General features: G+C 42.0%; 1 protein-coding gene across 1 annotated transcript in view; it reads left to right on the forward strand.

Moving 5' to 3' along the window:
• The window catches only part of VWC2L (von Willebrand factor C domain containing 2 like), a 142166-nt gene extending 125088 nt beyond the window's left edge, over positions 1-17078 (forward strand). The window contains exon 4 of the mRNA XM_084892643.1: positions 15407-17078. Within this exon, the coding sequence (XP_084748769.1) occupies positions 15407-15555 (149 nt within the window). The 3' untranslated portion in view covers positions 15556-17078. The remainder of the gene's footprint in view (positions 1-15406) is intronic.
• The last annotated feature ends 1948 nt before the right edge of the window (positions 17079-19026 follow it).

A 19026-nucleotide genomic window follows, 5' to 3' on the forward strand; every position in this document is an offset into this window, starting at 1 on the left:
CGCCCAGCTGGTGTGGCTCAATGGTTGAGCATTGACCTATGAACCTAGAGGTTACAGTTCAATTCCCTGTCAGAGCACATGCCCAGGTTGCAGGCTTGATCCTCAGTGGGAAGAGAAGGTGCAAGAGGCAGCCAATAAGTGATTCTTTCTTGTCATTGATGTTTCTTTCTCTGTCTCTCCTTTCCTCTCTGAAATCAATAAAAATATATTTTTTTAAAAATTGGTACCACCACAAACTATAGTCACCTTCTTTACCCAGTTCAGCAATTTTATGCTTTTCAGTTGGCAATTTTTTTTTTCATTCTAACAACTGTCTCAACTCCCTCTTTTCTTCATCTTCTCCCTTCACTCTCAGCAGGCTACTGCCCCTCCTCCTTACCAGAGACAGTAGGAGTTATCAGACAGAAACTCCTTCAGCTTCCTGTTGTCTGTTACAATGGAGGGAGTTTCCCATCTCCCATCACACAACACAGATTTCCATGCTTTTTTGCTTTCTCTCGTTCTATTCTCTTCATTATTCCTTCCCACCAACCTGGTCTTGCTTTCACTGCTGCACAGAATTTGCTCCTGTGTCACCAATAAACTTGCCTCAGCCCATATCTCCTATGCCATCTCATTGGACACTGCTGTGACTGCTCCAACCACAAATGTTTGCTTTGCTTTGCTTCTCCGATACCATCCACCACTATTGCTTCTCTTTCCTCTTTGGAAACGTCCTTTCAGTCACCTTAGTTGGCTCCACCTCTGCTGTCTGCTGCCCTAGGCGCCTTTTCTCTTGCACTACACCAACTGTTCCAGGGAAACCTTACCCGCTCCCCTGGCTTCAATCACCATTTATTTGCCAGGGACTCCCAGCTGTCTCTGTGTAGCTCCATCAATTCTCTTCCCCTATTCAGCTCTGCTTAGATGATTCATGTGTGCATAAATGCAAAATTTTCAGCATTAACCTCATCTCTCTCTCCCAAACCCTGCTGCATTATCAGTGTCCTAGATACTGGCTCAAATCAGAAACTTGATGGGCATGGTTTTATCCCACACGTCCCATCCACCACCAAATCACATTGATTATATCTCCTAAATAGTGCTCACACCCATTCACTTCTCTCTGTTCCCATGGCCACCACCCTAGATTAGCCCACCATTGGAATAATGCAAGAATTGATTAAATTGGTCAATTTTCTGCAACACAGCCCTCACCTCTGCTTCCTTATAATTTATTCTAAAGCTAGTGAAATCTATTTAAAAAGTAAATCTGATGTCATGATTTCAACTGCTCTTTAAATGGAATCCCAAATATGATGTTGAAGGTCACCAAGCACTAGCTTCTACCGATGTCTACTTTTATTTTGGTCCCACTTTCACCAGCTTTCTGAAGTATCTCAAGTGCTTCCCTATGCCCCAATGTTGTATTGCATTTAGACGCTGTTCACATATGGCTTCTTTGCCCCCTCCCTGCCATTGTCACCAAACATTTCCTCAAGGCATCCTTCTCTGACTTTGGATCTAGATTAAATGCCCTTAATATGTGTGCTTTATCTTATTTTTCATAAATTTTATCCCATTGTTATTTATATTCCATATCTACTTTTGCCATATCCACACAGGAAGAAAATACGACTGACTTGTCAACATCATATTTCTAGACTAGAAATATTTCTAGACTAAACTTATTATACAGTTTGTGGACTGTTTTTTACTAATTTTGTCATCATTTCTGTGTCATAGTTATGAGCCACCTACAGGCATTGTTAGATGCCTTTGAAGTAAATGCCACCATGCTATCTAATTTACCTATGGCATGTCTAATATCATAGAGAGGCCTAAAAAGAGATGTACAGTTGTGAGTACATGAAACACAGAGTCTATTCTTGTTTTATTATTTATTAAGTATGATATTCTTTTTCACACAAACAACTGTAAACTTACTCTTGCCCCTCAGTAGGTAGCTTTGGTCATATGTTCCAATAATAAAATAATCTGCCCATCATCTTCTTTTCCAGTTGCAAATCGTTTTGTGTCGTTGAATAGAAAGAATAAAACACGGAAATTTTCTGTTTCATTTCCATGATGAAATGTATTATTTGTGTGAGAGGGGTGATGGGAATGATGCCTTCTTTATTGACAAGGATATCACATGTCCCATGTCCCTCCCCCCACCCAGGGAGGATGTCCATTTTATTCTAGTGTGTTCAATCAAGCATACTACTTTAAGGTAATTAAATAGGTTGGTAATTCTTTCTCATCAGTGAAGTAAATAGTTTTTTCAAAGATGATACTAAATCATTTGTGAGAAGTAGAAAGTTTGTTGCTTAACACATTTTATTTTTCATGTGAAAGGTAAATAAAACTGAGTCGTGCAATCTTTTCCAACCTGATTCTATCCAAAATATCTATAACTGTAGACTATTTTCTTTCAAGCAACTTGTTTGGGGAAAGTGAGATCAGTAAAGCATCCAAAATGGCTCCAAATGCCATGTCACACATGACACCTGAATTCTCAAAGTCATGTGGGTAAAAATCACACTTATCAAAGAAAGACAATAATGGCAGCTCAGAGGTCAACACTGAAACTTGTAAGTAATTGAACCATTTAACCACCATTTACGAGCTCAGAATTTCTCCTCAGGAATGACGTGTTGCTAAAAGCCTTGTTCTGGTAGCATGCCTAAATTCATTGCGTTACTAGGCTAATTTCCTAGTTCCCAATGATAGGTTTTTTCGTTTGTTGTTTTTACCCAAGTTGCGTTATCCAAAAGCAAGGATTCTCACATCTTAGCCAGCATCATAATAACCTGGAAAGTATGCTAAAAGACAGATTGCAGGGCCCCTACCTGGCACTTCTAATTCAGTAGATGTCTGAAGGGGATGAAGAATTTGCATATCAGAGATGTTCCTAGTGATGCTGATAATGAGATCAAAGGCCTACACTCTGAGAATCCCTACCCTAAAGATATGCCCTGTTCAACAACACTTAGCATTCCTTCCTACCGAATTATGTAAAACGTAGTCTCCTCTTGGTCATTCCGAATGCTTCTTTATTCTTTCGTAATTCCTCTAGGCCAGTACTATCTGATAAAAGTACTATGTGAGTCATGATATTTTCTAAAATGAAATTTTCTTAATTAGCTCCATTAAAAAAGTAAAAAAAAAAGAAAGGTGTAATTAAAATTTTTATTCCTCACCCGAGGATATGTTTGATGATGATGATGATGATGATAATGATGATGATGATGATTATTATTATTATTATTATTAGAGAGAGAGAGAGAGGAAGGGGCAGAGAGAGAACACCAATATGAGAGAGAAACATCAATCAGTTGCCTCTCCTACATACCCAGCCAGGGACGGAACCCACAACTTAGGTATGTGCCCTCACTGGGAATGGAACTCACAACCTTTCAGTGCATGGAATGAAGCTCCAACCAACTGAGCCATCCGGACAAAACAAGAGATGGAATTAATTTTAAGAATATGTGTTATTTCACCCAAAGTATCCAAAATATGTTTGTCCAACAGTAATTGATACATAAAAAAAAATTCAATGAGCAGTTTTGCATGCTTTGTTTATGTTCAGGGCCTACTAAGCCTTTGAGATTGGATGTTTTTTCACATTCACAACATCCTCCTTTTGATCTAATCACATTTCAGTGCTCCACAGTCACATATGGTTAGTGGCTGCTGCAAGGGCTAGCCCAGCCCTAGACCTTTAGCGCCAAGGACACTGGAGAATTGATGGCTCTGTGCGGTCTGCCTCTGTCTGACAGTCACTACATTTTCTCTTTAAATACGCCTGACTGTCAGAAGCATTGTCAATTTAATAACACATTTTAAGGACAAAAACAAAACTATTACATCATTAAGTGCACACATTGATTTTGAAACACATGCCAGTATCAGAACTGTCTCTATTTTATGCATAGAACCAAATATGAAATGTCACAATGCACTGTTTTTCTCTTGCCATTTTGTTCTATTCAAATCCTCCCATCAAAAGCCTTTTTCTTCCAGCAAGATAATGCACACTAAAACACAGTATTTGTGCTTCTTTATTTTTTCTTCATCCTCACGTAATCCTACACAAGCACACATGCGGAAGTTGTTCTATGTTTGTTTTATAAGAATAGGATCATATTATGCCTATACTTCTCTGCATAATTCCTTTATTATTCAATAATAACTCACAAAAATCCCTTCAAGTCAGCTGGAGGTTGCAATTCATTCTTTTTTAATGGCTACAGTAGTCCATGCGATGGGGCACCATAATTTATTCAATATTTCTGTTATTGGCAGGCATTCATACTTTATGCTGGATTTTCAAGCACTAAAAAAATGCTACAAAAAAACCTTTAGATAGACAGATGTTTTGATATATAGAGATATATATATTATCTACTCTCTTATTCAGCTTGCAATCTTTTTGTTAGATTCTAACTTAGACATTCTCTCAGCATATCTGAGCCCTTTCTTTCCCACAAACTAAAGCATTATCATTAGTAGTCCAAGAATTAAATCATTTTCTTAATGGATCCTTCCACAGTCAACAGGTTCAGACCAATGCATCTCCCTTCAACCCTCCCCAATGATGCTGTCTCTATTCACAGAAAAATCCACATAGAAATTATTTTACTGTTTTATGCTTACTCACTTTGCAAAAAAAAAAAAAAAAAAAAAAAAAAAAAAATATATATATATATATATATATATATATATATATATATATTAGTTGACATCAACAAGATTAATTTCTTCACTGATGTTTTAAAATTAACAAAATAAAAATTGGACAAGAAACCAAAGACCAGTACTCTATAACATACCGAAAGTAGCAGATTGTAACTTAGGCAATAACTAGAATCAGAATGATAAATAGCAACTAACAGTTTTTAAAAATATATTTTTATTGATTTTAGAAAAGGAAGGAAGAGGGAGAGAAACACCAATGATGAGAGAGAATTCTGCACACCCCCCTTGGGGATGAGCCCTGACTGGGAATCAAACTGTGACTGCCTGTTTCATAGGTCAATGCTCAACCACTGAGCTATGCTGGCCAGGCAGCAACAGCCAACAGTTGTGGAGTGTTGGTATGTGACAGGCACTGTTCTCATTGTTTTCCATTTGCTAATTCATTTACTCCTTCAAAACTCCCATAAGGTAGGCACTCTTATTATTTCAATATTATCCCCACTTTGTGACTGGGGACACTGTGATCATCCCTCCGGTAAATGGCAGGATCAGGATTGTAATGTGGAAGTCAGAGTCCTAGTCTCCTCACCTACAAGTAAATCAATTCAGCGACTCGATAATTAGGTAAAAAACCACCGCAGCTCTTCTCTCTGAACCTCAGTGCCTTCCGCTATAAAACGGGTATGGTCATACCAGTTCTCCAACCTTTAAGATGGCTAAGAAGAAATATGAACAAAACTGGAAAACCACAGAAAGCTCTAGCAAGAGAGGTTGTCTTGTTTCAGCTTGAAAATTTGGCTGAGACTATCTCCTCACTAAGCAAGTGTTCTGTGCAAAGGCAAACCAAGACCTACGCTGACCACACACACCCTTCTGAAGGGGAGGCTGGATGCAGACGGCCCGCTAGCTCCCAGCGGGAACCACGCCAGGCTCTCACAGCCTGCTGGTCTGCCTGGAATTAGAAAAAGAGCAGCCAACCTTTCCCTCTATTGTGCAGCCTGACCGCGTCCTTCCTCTCCCTGCTCCAACCCTTGCATTACTTAATTGGAGCGCTGAGCTATAAATCTTACATACTTAAGGGCCAGGAAACTCTCTGGAGCCCTCACACCTAAAATCTGTGTGGGAGTTCAGCAATATTGAGTTTTCAAATAAAATGATTAACAGGAACCTTGAGGGCAGCCTCGGAGAAAGCAAGCCTCCCTGAGTCTGGCTACCTTCATCGGAGGACTCTTTGTTCTCCTGTGGAATGAAATGGGTTGAGTAACTCAAAACAGGAAGAGAGAGGCTCTCCGTTCTCCACTCGGGGAGCTCCGTCAGCGATCAAACCCGTGTCACTGCCCTCTGGCCAGGCCTAACAAGGCCAATGAAACATGTTCCCGGGAAGGTTTCAGCCACTTAGCTCCATTTTAACTGCAATCCGCTCTAATTGCTGGGTTTTTTAGAAACATTTTCTCCAAGATTTTAAAATAGTAAGAAATCGGTGCACCTGATCAGAAAGCCAATTTGCATTTCCATAGCATAATAACGTCTATCAGACTTCATGAAGCAGAGAATTAAAATCCGTTAAAAGGAAGGACATAATCCGATCCGGTTCTGCTCCAGACGGAGGCCTCCAAGCCTACTATTTGCTGAAACAATGATGTAGGTGCACTGCCAAGCAAACATGGGATGTCTGTGGTCTTGCACAATAGGAATCTGCCTCATTGATGCCTGGAAAGATCATTTACAACCAATTTCTAAAAGACACCAAGCATCAATAATAAATTTTCAGATCAAGGCCAGAAATTGGGATACCCAAACAGATACTATGAAGCAAATGAAGTTGTTGTCTGAAGGAGGATTTTCAGGGATGCCATACCACTTCAAAAGTTGAAAGTATGTGTAAATTGGCCGTGACATGCCCAACTTTCCTAGGTTCTGGGAAGGGGGAGGCTTGGCAGGAAAGAGGATTTGGGTCATCAAGCAACAAGGACAGGGCATCTCCTATGGAGAGATCTCAGTGCCAGCCGGCCTGCCTGCCGAGATGATCACTAGACTCATGCTGTGTTTTCAGCCATATCTGCTTCCAGGGAGCAATTCTGCTTTGCAGTTATGGAGGAGAGGTTGACTAAAGCTGCTGGAGGGGCCCACTTCTCTGCCCCACATGGGAGTTTTATAGCCAGACCTACCCCTTTCCATTCACTATTTGTCTATTCACCTCTTTGCCTTCTCTCTCTCTCTCTCTCTCTCTCTCTCTCTCTCTCTCTCTCTCTCTCTCTCTCTCTCTCTCTCTCAATATTCTAGGCTTTCCTTTCTAACCCATCCCATCCCACACTATCCCAGGTGCTATGACAATTCAGAGGAAATGAAAAGTAGCTCTCACAGAAAAACTGACTTCTAGAATAAAGCATAGAAAAGTGGCTATGTGTCAGCTAGCTTAATCACTTCCGAGCAGTGTGACTTTGAGAAAGTCACTTGGCATTTCTATGTCTCATTGACTCACCTATAAAACAGAGAAAATAGTAGCTCTTGTGAGGAGGAAAAATGGCCATGCATGGAATTTCTTTAAAAGTACTCCAAAAAGTATTTTCACTGAATTCAGTGTTGTCCGCTGGGCCTGGGTTTGGCGTGAGCTTCCTGCAAAAGAAAGCTGGGGTGTCAGGAACCAAAAGGTGTATAATCATGACTGGCTTTTGGAGTAAATAACAACACAAACACAGAAAGAGTCTCCTCAAGGAGTGGTCAGCCAGGGGTCAGAACAGGAGGGTTGAAATGTAAGCTTACCTGCTGTTTAGTTCTCTGCCCTTCATCAGCTCTCTTAATCTCTCCCAGCATTACTTTCCCCACGTGTGCAAAAGGATCCATGAAAAACGCCTTATTGCATGATGGTGAATGAGAAATTTATATATATAGTGTAAAGTATGAAGAAATTTTCCACTCTAGGCCTAGGCATTCTACTACATTGCCTTGCTTATTTTCTTCATAACACAAAATGACTTGAAATAGCCCTATTTAATTGATTTTTGTCTGATTCACCCAACTAGAATGTCAACTCCCTAAAGGCAGAAAGTCTGTCTTATTAATAGCTGTATCACTCATGCTTAGAGCAGTCTTGTTCAGAATGAATAAATATTCAAGACAAGCACACTGGTAGTCAGCCCCAGAAAAAGAAAAAAATTGAAGCCGATAAAGTTGGCCACATCGACCCCTCTCCTGATCCCTCTCAGTATTAGAAATGAATTGCCCCCTTCCTATAATTGGGGAATTATCTACATATAAAGAAAGCCCGTCTCTTCCTAGCGAAGCTGCAAATGCTACCTATTCATACTCCAGTCTCCCTGGCAGCTGGGGTGCAGGGGTTTCACTGGACTCTGGCCCCAGGCTTATTACCTGTTGCAGACTTTAAATTTAAAACTAGTCACTTCAAGCACAATAGGACCACATAGTCTTCATGCTAGCAAGGCTGGTAAGAGAGGCCCATGGTTCTAGCAGCAGCATCCAAGATCCTGGGTTGGTGAAAATGATGGAGCAAGTTACAAGCACCCACCATATGTTTTTACTTGATCACATCTATGGCATTACTTTGGCCCTTGCTCTGGGTTGTATTATTCCCAGAGATAAGTGCTTTTGGCTATTCTGGATAACCTCTAGATAGAATTTCCTCTAAATTATGCCTCTTGTACAGGATTGGTGTTGTTGCTTGATGGTAGAATTCTCCTCTTCTCCAAACTGCCCAGTAGAATTGCTATCAAACTGCACAAGATCCTGGTTCCTTAAGGGTCTCCAGAAAAGTTTTTCTTCTACAAATTATACCTCCTCCCCTCTAGCCCTTCTCATTCACTCAGATCAAATTATACATTTCTTGGGCCTTGTTTCCCCTAGGATCTTACATTCTATAAGGCATAATCTGGTCAATTAATTCAAGCCAATGTGTTAATTGATGACACTAATTTAATATTACCCCAGCACCTTAGCAGATGCTTTTACTACGTACCTTAAAGCAAATAAGAAAGTAATGGGTTTTTACAGCTATTCAGGTCTCGGGCCAGTGAAGGCTCTTGTCTATGGCTGCAATCTCAAAGGAATTGTATCCATCAAAACAAGTCATGTCTAGTCTGACCTTAGGTGCTATGCGGACTGATCATATTATGAGTGACATTGAGCATTTCATGGAATCAATACCTTTATTTTATTATCACACACACACACACACACACACACACACACACACACACACCTACCTACTTAAAATACTTCAAGCGCTTACCATGGCTTTTGGAATAAAGATTAAAAAATGTTACCATAGCCAACCAGGCCCAAATCTTGAGCCCTAATCTAGTGATAAAATGTTTAACAACTAGCTCTTGGGTCAGGGGAAGGGGTGGTTAAAATCCTTTGTAGCACTCACTGATTTGGGTAGCATATGTACCTCTACCATGGCCAGTTTCAAGTTATCAAAACAATGTCCAAAAGGTTACAAGATTCCTGAATATTTAAAAAATAGTCTCTTGAAGACCAGTTTGAGCTACCAGCTCCAGCATACACTATTTTCCAAGCCTCTAGAACTTGTTTTCCCAGCCACTTCTTATTGCCCTCACCATTCTAACCCCATTGGCCTTTCAACTTCCTCATAGGGTCATAGTCCCCCTTCCTGCCCGCCACACACACACACACACACACACACACACACACACACACAATTTTTCCATTTACCTATAGCTCAGACCAGGCTCTCTGTCCCAGCTTCCCACAGCTCTCTGATCCTGTTGGTTAGAGCATTGATTTCACACTCTACATTTGTTTCTTCTTACAACGGATGTGATGTTTCACATTAGAAGCAAGTATGGGTCTATAGGATGATCAGAGAAGCTATAGACTGCCTTTTCCATATAATTTCATGGATCCTTTTATGAGGGAGGTTTTAGGACTATCCAAAAATAGACATTTTAGTGGATGAATGGATCTGCTCAGTTCTGATAATCACAAATATTACAGTATCTCTTCTATTTTCTCCCGGTTTCTTAGGTTATTGACACTGGAGAAGATTATTCCAAATGTGTTTTCTCTGATCACTAGATATTCTGTGTAGATGCCTCACAGGCTGAATTTGTGAGGTTGAGGTGGGAAGATAGGAAAAAGTAATGCTGATAAGACAGTGCTTCGGGCTCTTTCAGCTATCTTGCCAGAGAAGTTCTGGGTTTATATATTTAATAGATTGGTCTTCCTTATAAGATTATTTTGAATGATTTTTTTATTGTTGAAAAAAAAATGTTGGCAAACCAGTTTTAACTTTATAGGTATGGAAAAATCAGTGCTCCAAGAAGTACAGGATAATAGGGAAATTATTTATCTCCTTCCTGAAAATTATTTTTTACGTATGCTAATTCCTATCCTGCTTTTTCCTTCTTCCCTGCTTGATCCAAGACCCAGTAAAAATTTAAGTTGCATTTCCTATGGTCTTGATTTTTCAAAAATGCGAATCCTTTGTTTTGCTAAACCGTATGGCCCTCCATTTGTAGTCGGTTACAGAGTGCTGGTCTAAAATCACAGAGATGATTGGTTACAGAAGCACAACTTGAACCAGGTTTCCTGAGTAACCGTTTCCTTTCATTCTGCTTCCCAGTTGGTCTACTGTCAGCACCAGTGGGAACCGCTACCCAAAGGAAAGCCCATGTCCCATACTGCAGGCATCTTCTCCACGAGAGCTACATTTGCATTGTTAAATAAATTACATTTTCTGGAAACAAAAATCCAAATCTAAAATCTGATAAAGTTCAACAGAAAAGTGTCCCCCATCTTCCTAGCCATCAAATTCCTTACCTCAGATGCATTCTCAATACTAGAACCAGCTGGACTTCCAGGTTCTGAATAGAAACTCAGGATATGGGTAAAGAATCCAGCAATGCACTCCATGGTGTCCTATAAGTCAAAGAGATTTGAATTCATATTCCATTGATGTCACTTACTAGGTACGTGATTTCATACAAGTCATTTTCTATCTCAGAGTCTCAGAGTTCTGAGGATGAGAATGCACACCTTATATGGTCTATTGGAAAGATTAAATAAGACAAACTCCTGTCATGAAGTGCTCAAGTGATGATTGCTCTGTCTTCCCATTAATTAATTAATATTTTTATAGCTATATTACTAGGGCAAGGCCGGATATATACTGAGTGGTCAGATTATTATGATCTCTGAACCCATAATAATCTGGCCACTCAGTATATATGTGTGTGTGTGTGTGTGTGTGTGTGTATATATATATATATATATATATATATATATAATATTAGAGGCCCGATGCACAAAGATTTATGCAAGAATGGGCTTTCCTTCCCCTGGCTGCCAGCACTGCCTTAGCTCTGGCTGGAGCCACCTTTCTGCCTTCCCACACTGCCCAGAGGCCCAGAGCAGCTGGGATGGTGCGGCATGCCTGAATTGTTGCCATGGCAAGAATGCAAGCGTCCCACCCCTAGCTGTTCAGACCCTATATATGCAAATTAGCCCACATATTTGATGGATTAATTTGCATACACACTTCTGATTGGCTGATGGGCATCATGAAGGTATTGTTAATTTGCATATTTCTCTTTTATTAGTGTAGATATTAGAGGCCAAGTGCATAAATTTGCGCATGGGTGGGGTCCAGCCAGCCTGGCCAGTGGGAGGGAACGTGAATGTTTGGCAGGCCTGCCTGCTGGTCAAATTCCTGGTCAAGGGGACAATTTGCATATCAGCCTTTTATTATATAGGATATACACTGAGTGGCCAGATTATTATTATTATGTGTTCAAAGATCATAATAATCTGGCCACTCAGTGTACAAGGTATCCCCCAAAGTGTATATACACTTTAATAGCTGATGGTTCAATTTTGAAAATGAAATGTAGTTTAATAAATACTGCCTTTATAATTATTCAAAGAGTGCATATACATTTTTGGGACACCCTATATTAATAGATAGATGATAGCTAAATAGATAGATAGATAGATAATGTGTATATGTGTATGTGCATGTATAAAGCCTAATCCATAAGTTCTGAAAATAATTTTGCTTCCAATGTAGAGCTAGTTTGTTCATCATGTGTTATTCAGTTAAACAAACATATACTGAGTTTTTAATATTTGCTGGACATAATATTAGGCCTGGACCATAAGAAAGGGTAGATATTCAGTTCCTATTTTCAAGGAGCTAATGATTTAAATCCTACCTGGCAGATGAGAAGTCCTATGTTCGTAGGGGTCTCTAAGAGACAAGATCTCCCCACACTGTTGGCAACTGCCATGTTCAATTCTCAGTTCTCTGAGCAATTTGTGTGTGTTTACAATTCTCTGATAATCGATGTGTCTCTGTTTCCTCATATGCTCAGCATCAGAAGGAAGAAAGAACAGTTGGCCACCATTTGTCACCTAATATGCCTTCATTCGCTGCGAGTTATTGAGTTATTTCTCTGTCTTCTCTTTCTAGATTAAATAATTCCAATCCCTTTAACCTTTCCTCAGAGGTCCTATTTGCCAGCCTTCAGTTTAATCATTTTCACTGCTCCCTTCTGGAGTCTCTCCAAGCGTTCTGCATTAAAATACGTTGCTTTCTTATTGAGTTCACTCTTCTAAGCATCTCTTCTTTCACATAAACCAAGACAGAAGGAATCAGCTCCCAAATAAAAGGAAAAGAATAGACAGAAGGATAGATTTCCTATGTAAGGAGCTCATGTAGAACATTCAAATGCTCAAGGAAAATTAACATTTATTGTCACTACTATTAAGAAGGACAGACCAAAACCATTTCTAAATTGTGCCAACTATTCTGTTTGACAATTATCTAAATTACAGCAAACTCCAGCTTTGCTTTAGTTACACCTGAAATTTTCAGAAGGCTGCTAATAAAATCACTAATGATATCAAACGGGATTTTTTGGTTCTGTGAAATACGTCTGATCACCAAGTAGACCACAGAGAAGTCTCCATGTTATTCACAGCCATGCCTTTGACTGGTCAGTCCTAGCAAAGTGCAAGAAATATTTCTTTGCATTCTGTCAATCAATATAGATTAATATTTCCTGGGCTGAGATTGCAGCAAATTCTAAATAATTCCAGAAATGATATATCAAGGCTGATAGAATACCTACTAATCATAGCATGACACCAATATAGGCAGAAAGAGGAAGATACAAAAACCAGAACCCTAGTAAAATAACTCAACACATGCATGATGACTAGTCAGAGATCTCTTTTTATGGAGAGTCCCACCTGCCTTTTTCTCTTATTGTGCCATCGAGATGAACCTACCCCTGTGAGATAGCAACATTCCTCTACACACACACACACACACACACACACACACACACACACTCACACACTCACACACTCACACACAGTTAAGATTCTAAGATTCTTTAGACAAATTTCCAAATCCTCTCAAGAAGCTGGGAGAACATTTACTGAATAATATTCTGCTTATTTCATGGGGCTATTTTGCTTTGAAGCCACTGTTGAGAATTTTTTTTTTTCATTCTTTATCTGGAAAAGTGAAAAGTATACAGAAGCTATTGTTGCTCCTGCCAGTTGTAAGCTGGAACTGGCCGGGCAGAGATGGGTCTGTCCACACAGCCACAGGAGAACCAGAGACATCTGGAAATGCTTCCTTGCCAAGTTCTCCGAAGACTCCCTCAGTTCTGGTCACAGAACACGTCATGACTTCTTGTGGGAGTTTCTCCGGGAGGCATAGTCCCATAGATAGGTGATTGTATCAAGCAATGTTTAATCCCAAGACTTGTAACATTAGCATAGTGATCGTTAAACAACCAGCATTTAGGATGGCCAAGAGCTTAAGAAATGCCCTCCCAGGTAAAAGTAGACAGTTCACCAGCTGTGTGATCATCAACCTTGACCTAGTAGATCCCTCCTACCTTTACTAGTTCTCCATGTCCAGGCACATGCCCGACGTGTTTGTCCCGCAGAGGAAAGGAAAGGCGTGCGTCACACGTGCCACCACAGTGCATGCACAATTGAGGTCTGAGAGTTCTAAAACAATGGGTGATGAAAGCCATAGCACATTAATAGTTACCGATTTTATAAAAGCAAGATCCTAGTTATGAAGTGAACTACAAGTCACCCCTGTTTTATTTATTTGATAGTAAATAGAGTCTCATAAATGCTTATCAAGTGGTAAGAGAGTGAGAGTAGGCACGGGTATTAATGTATGTGGCCAGGCTACTGTGTAGTGGTTATGGCAAGGGGCCAGGAACTCTGGACGAATAAATCACTAGTAGACACAACTCTGGGCTCCTTCTTTATTCCAATATGTACTTTGGAGACTTAGATCAAATTATTTCAAAGAAACAGCAATTTGCACCACCCCACTCGAATCCGCTGCACCCTGGGAAGCAATTCTTATTACATTTGAATCTGATAAATAACATCACCAACACTGAACACTGGCATTTGTTCATTGCGAGGATTAGAGGGGGGAAAAGAAATAAAACAAATAAAGGGTAAGACAGAAAGAGAAAGAGACAAGAAGTGAAAACCTGAGATTGGTGAATTTTAAAAACATCCATCTATGATGAGCAGGTGACATTTTCAGTGAAGAGTGTCCTGATCTGAAAAAGTAAACTAAAATTCTGGTTGACTTTCAAAAGCCAACCATTTGGGTCATTCTTTAAATAAAAATTTGAAAAAAGATAGCCGACAGATTAAAGGAACTCCATTTATAAAAATCAAATGAACTTCTAACAAAGCTTGTTTGGGACATGAATAAATCATCTGGTCATGAATTATTCATTATTATCCAGAAACAAGCTGGGGATTCCAGGAACTGGGCTTGGGGAGGTGCTGACCCTGGGGTGGAGTGAGTTCATTGATTCATACCCACCAGGGGAAGCCAGGGAGCATGCCTGGGGTACCACCTTCTGATGCTGACCTTACTGGACCCCCGCTTGAGTTGAGAACATGTTAGCAGCCTTTGCACCTCAACGCATAAAGCAAATAGAGTTTAACTCATAGAACCTTTGTTTGGAAAACTGCATCTTCTCAGTAACAGACACTATTTTTTTACATATATATATATATATATATGTAAAAAAATAGTATATATATATATATATATATATATATATATATATATAGTTGATTTTTTTTAATATATATATATAGAGGAAGGGAGAGAGATAGTTAGAAACATCGAATGAGAGAGAAACATCGATTAGCTGCCTCCTGCATACCCCCTACTGGGGATGTGCCCGCAACCAAGGTATATGTTCTTGACGGGTACCGAACCTGGTACCCGTTCTACGCAGGCCAATGTTCTACCCACAAAGCCAAACCAGTTAGGGCTTTCATTTTATTTTTTAATATTTTTATTGATTTCAGAGAGGAAGGGAGAGGGAGAGAGATAGAAACAACAACGATGATTGGCTGCCTCCTGTATGCCCCGTCCTGGGGATGGAGCCTGCAACCGGGGCATATGCCCTTCAGTCCAGAAGCTGACCCTCTAGTCACTGAGCCAAGCCAGCTTGCGCGGGAATGCATGCTGTACACAGGGCACGCTAGCTGTGTGCAAACGATGGTAGCGGTGGAGAGTTTTTATTGGAAGGAGGTGGCTAGGAAATTCTTTAATGAGAGACTGTTAAGCATAGCCTGACCTGCTTTAGAGGGTTGGACTTCCCAGCTGGGGTGGGGTAGGGAGGGAAGAGAGAGTGCCTCTCAGATCCCATCAACTAATCCATGTGTGTGTGTGTTCCAGGTCCAAACTGCTTTGCAGGAACCACCATCATCCCGGCTGGCATCGAAGTGAAAGTGGACGAGTGTAACATCTGTCACTGCCACAACGGGGACTGGTGGAAGCCGGCGCAGTGCTCCAAACGCGAGTGCCAAGGCAAGCAGATCGTGTAGCGCCCGAGCCCGGCGATGCCCGGCGATGCCCACCTGCGGGGGGGGCGGATGCGGTGGCCTCCCCTCTGCACACGTTTCCCACACAACGAACCGGACACACGGACTCCCGCCAGCTGCCACAGGGTCACCAGCAAACCTCCTGGGGCGGACAGCAGTGGCTGTTTTCCTAAGAGGACATGTCTCTCTCGCTCTATAAGATATACATAGGACACGGCTATCGAACCGCTTTTGTAACCACCCGCGCTGGACGGTGACTTGACCACTGGATTTCTGGGACAAAAACAAACAGCCTCACAGAAACAGGCTGCTTCTCCGGGGGCCCCTCTAGCCTGCGGGCACACGGTCTGCCGAGTTCATCCATGCTCACGCCCCTGTCCATCCTACATGGCATTTTTTCTCTTCTGGCATTCCTTCTTCCCATTGAGAGTCTAAGGGGCCAGATTTGACCACCCAGCTGTGTCAAGCCTTGGTAAAGAAGTGTCAGGAGCAAGGACCCTGCCCGACCAGGAAAACCAAAAGCATCCAACCAGTCCCTCGTGCCCTGTAAGCCGAGAACAGAGAAGGGGTATGCAGAAGGACCCTCCGCTGGGCAAGGCAGGGACCTGGCCCCCGGTGCCTACTCTGGGGGCTCCCCATTTCATTCTGACAAGCCACACATTCCACCTGCCACACCTTGAAACTGCCAAATCACACACTGACGCTGAAGTACACCTCGAATGTGACTAAAGACCCCCAAGGAGACAGGTATCCCAAGTTGTAGCGCCCCTCCCCAAACCGTCCCATGATGCTGACCTTGAGTTCAGCTTTGCTAAGGAGACACACTCCACCCCGCCGTCAGCTGGCACTCTAACCACAGAACCAGGGTGAGTCGCTCACTGTGAATCTGAACCCTTCTGAGCACGACTGGCCTTGGAGACCGGGTTGGGCTGGCAGCCAGTCATACAGGCAGGCGGTTTTTCAATGGTTCGGGACCGCGTTCGGCCCCTGTTAGAGAAACGACCACTCAGCTCTCTTATCTAAAAACACAGATTCAGGACACTCTTTCCACCTCAAGTGCTGATTTAAACTCAAGATTAGGGTAGAGTGAGTCTTGCACAATACAATCCCATTAGTTGAACATTTTTTTTTAAATGTATATATTAGATACTGAACAATTCAAGTGAAGAGTCTCAAGGCTGCCCTGGTAATGCTGCGAGTAGAGTTAACAGGAAAAATAAATAAATTAAAACACACAGGGTATCTGATGCCACCTCCGAGTCAAGTGCAAATTGAGCAGTTCTGAAACCACATGGCGTAGTTAGTTGCTTGTTTCACTTTCTTGTCTTGAAAACCCTGGTGCAGATCCGGCAAAGGGTCCTTGAGGAAACTGGAAGGCTGTCTTTATTGTCATTGTTCTCGCCTCTCTGTCCCCCCACCCACCCACCCGGGCTTTGCCCTCCCTTCTGTGGGGTGGCACATTCTAGAACAAGGTTTCCTCAGCCTTCGTGCTGTTGACATTTGGGGCCAGACAATTCATTGTTGGGGGAGGGGGGCGATCCTGTGCGCCTTTTTAGGATGTTGAGCAGGATCCCTAAGCTTCATTCCCTACATGCCAACAGCATCACCGCAGGGGTAACCACAGCATGTCTCCGAGAGGTTGGGGAGTGGGCGAAACATCAGCTGGTTGAGAAGCAGTGGTCTAGACTGGTCAGTGTAGAATGGTTTCTGCCAGGGGACACGCCAGGCGAGCTCAGGCTGAGCCTGTGGTCCGGGGGAGCCTCGGAGCCCTTTGGGACATGCACAATCAGCAGCTCCTGGGGACGGGGTCGGTCTCCCCCAAAGGGAGCCATGCTTCCATGCCACGGGTCCGCCCTCGGGACACGTATTTCTTGAGTCTCATCAACTGGATTTTCGTTTAAAATCGTCCATCTCTCCTCCCTGGAAGCACCTTCTGTCATCAAGAAAGAGTTGTCGTTTCCGAAGCCAAGGTGGTGACGAGTGGGGCCTGACACCGCTCACGCACACTGTGCTTGTGTTAGGACACACACAGCCCCGCGGCGCCATGCGAGGGGGAGCACTGGGCCGCCTTCCCGTAGAGCGCCCGCCCGCCTGCAGCAAGGTCGGTGCCTCTCAGTGCCACCGTGGCTACGTCACCCAGACAGCCATGAATCATTCATGAGCGCCTCTGCATGATTTATTCCCGCACTCCAAAGTCAAGGCATCTCATACTTCAGCTTATGTCTAGACAGAGATGTATTATAGAGCTTTCTTTGCCCTGAGGTTGTCTGCTTCCAGCTTCAAAAATCCACACTCTTGGAAAGAAATAATAAAAATAATAAATGACAGGAATAAGATTTGCAACCCAGAAAACATCATTAATGGAGCCATGTAGCATAGTGCCCTATGTATTATTAAGGAGTTACTATGTTCTTTAAAAAAAAAAAAAAAACAGAAAGAGAGTGCCACTGGGAAGCCAGGGCACTGGAATGTTGCATCCAAATCTTGGCACGATGATAGTTGCAGTTAGAATTAACTAGAATGAAGTAGAATGTCCATCAAGAAACTCTCTTTATGGAGGCTGCTCCATGGCCTCTGTGACCAGCCAGAGAAATGGATTTTAAAAATCTATATTTTATTGATTTTTCACAGAGAGGAAGGGAGAGGGATAGAGAGCTAGAAACATCGATGAGAGAGAAACATCGATCAGCTGCCTCCTGCACACCCCCCACTGGGGATGTGCCCGCAACTAAGGTACATGCTCTTGACCTGAATCGAACCTGGGACCCATCAGTCCGCAGGCCCAAGCTCCATCCACTGAGCCAAACTGGTTTCGGCAGAAAGGGATTTTTTTTTTATTTTTTGTTGTTGGATGTTTTTCTCCTCTCAAAGTTTCACTCTAAGCTGTTTCCTTTGCAGCACTGAGATTTCCCCCCCTTTTAGGGAGAGAGGAATCTATACTGTGACAACTTCTCATGAACCGTCAAAACTGACAAAAGTCCTTCCACCCAGTTCATGGAGAAACTCTTCCCAAACTCTGAATGACAGAGTAATGGCCCCACCTGATGTTGTTGTTGTTGTTCCTTTGAAGGCTCGTTCGCCACACACTGTCACCTCTGTCCTCCACTCCTGTCCGCCCCACCTTTGGTTCTCGGCTTTAACTACAGCTCTGCTTAAATACGGGATCAACAACAGCCTGTTTGTCAGCTGATGCCTGTTTAAAAAAAAAAAAAAAAAAAAAAAGATTCAGTTTCTAAAATCTTTGAAAAATGGTGTGCCTGAAAACTAGTGAGAATAAAAACAGAAAACCTAAACACTAAACTGTAAAAAAGGGGATTCTAGCAACAATATTTGATGTGTAAAGAATATATTATTAAAAAAATTATTTTGTTAAATATAAAGTGTGTTAACCAGCAAGCCTTGTCTGTGGTATATTTTCCTTCCTAAATGCCTTCCTTCTCCCTACCCTCCTCATTTAATGACCGATTCTCAGTG

This window comes from Pipistrellus hanaki, assembly GCF_964339955.1.
Source record: "Pipistrellus hanaki genome assembly, chromosome: 8".
Classification (NCBI taxonomy): Eukaryota; Metazoa; Chordata; class Mammalia; order Chiroptera; family Vespertilionidae; genus Pipistrellus; species Pipistrellus hanaki.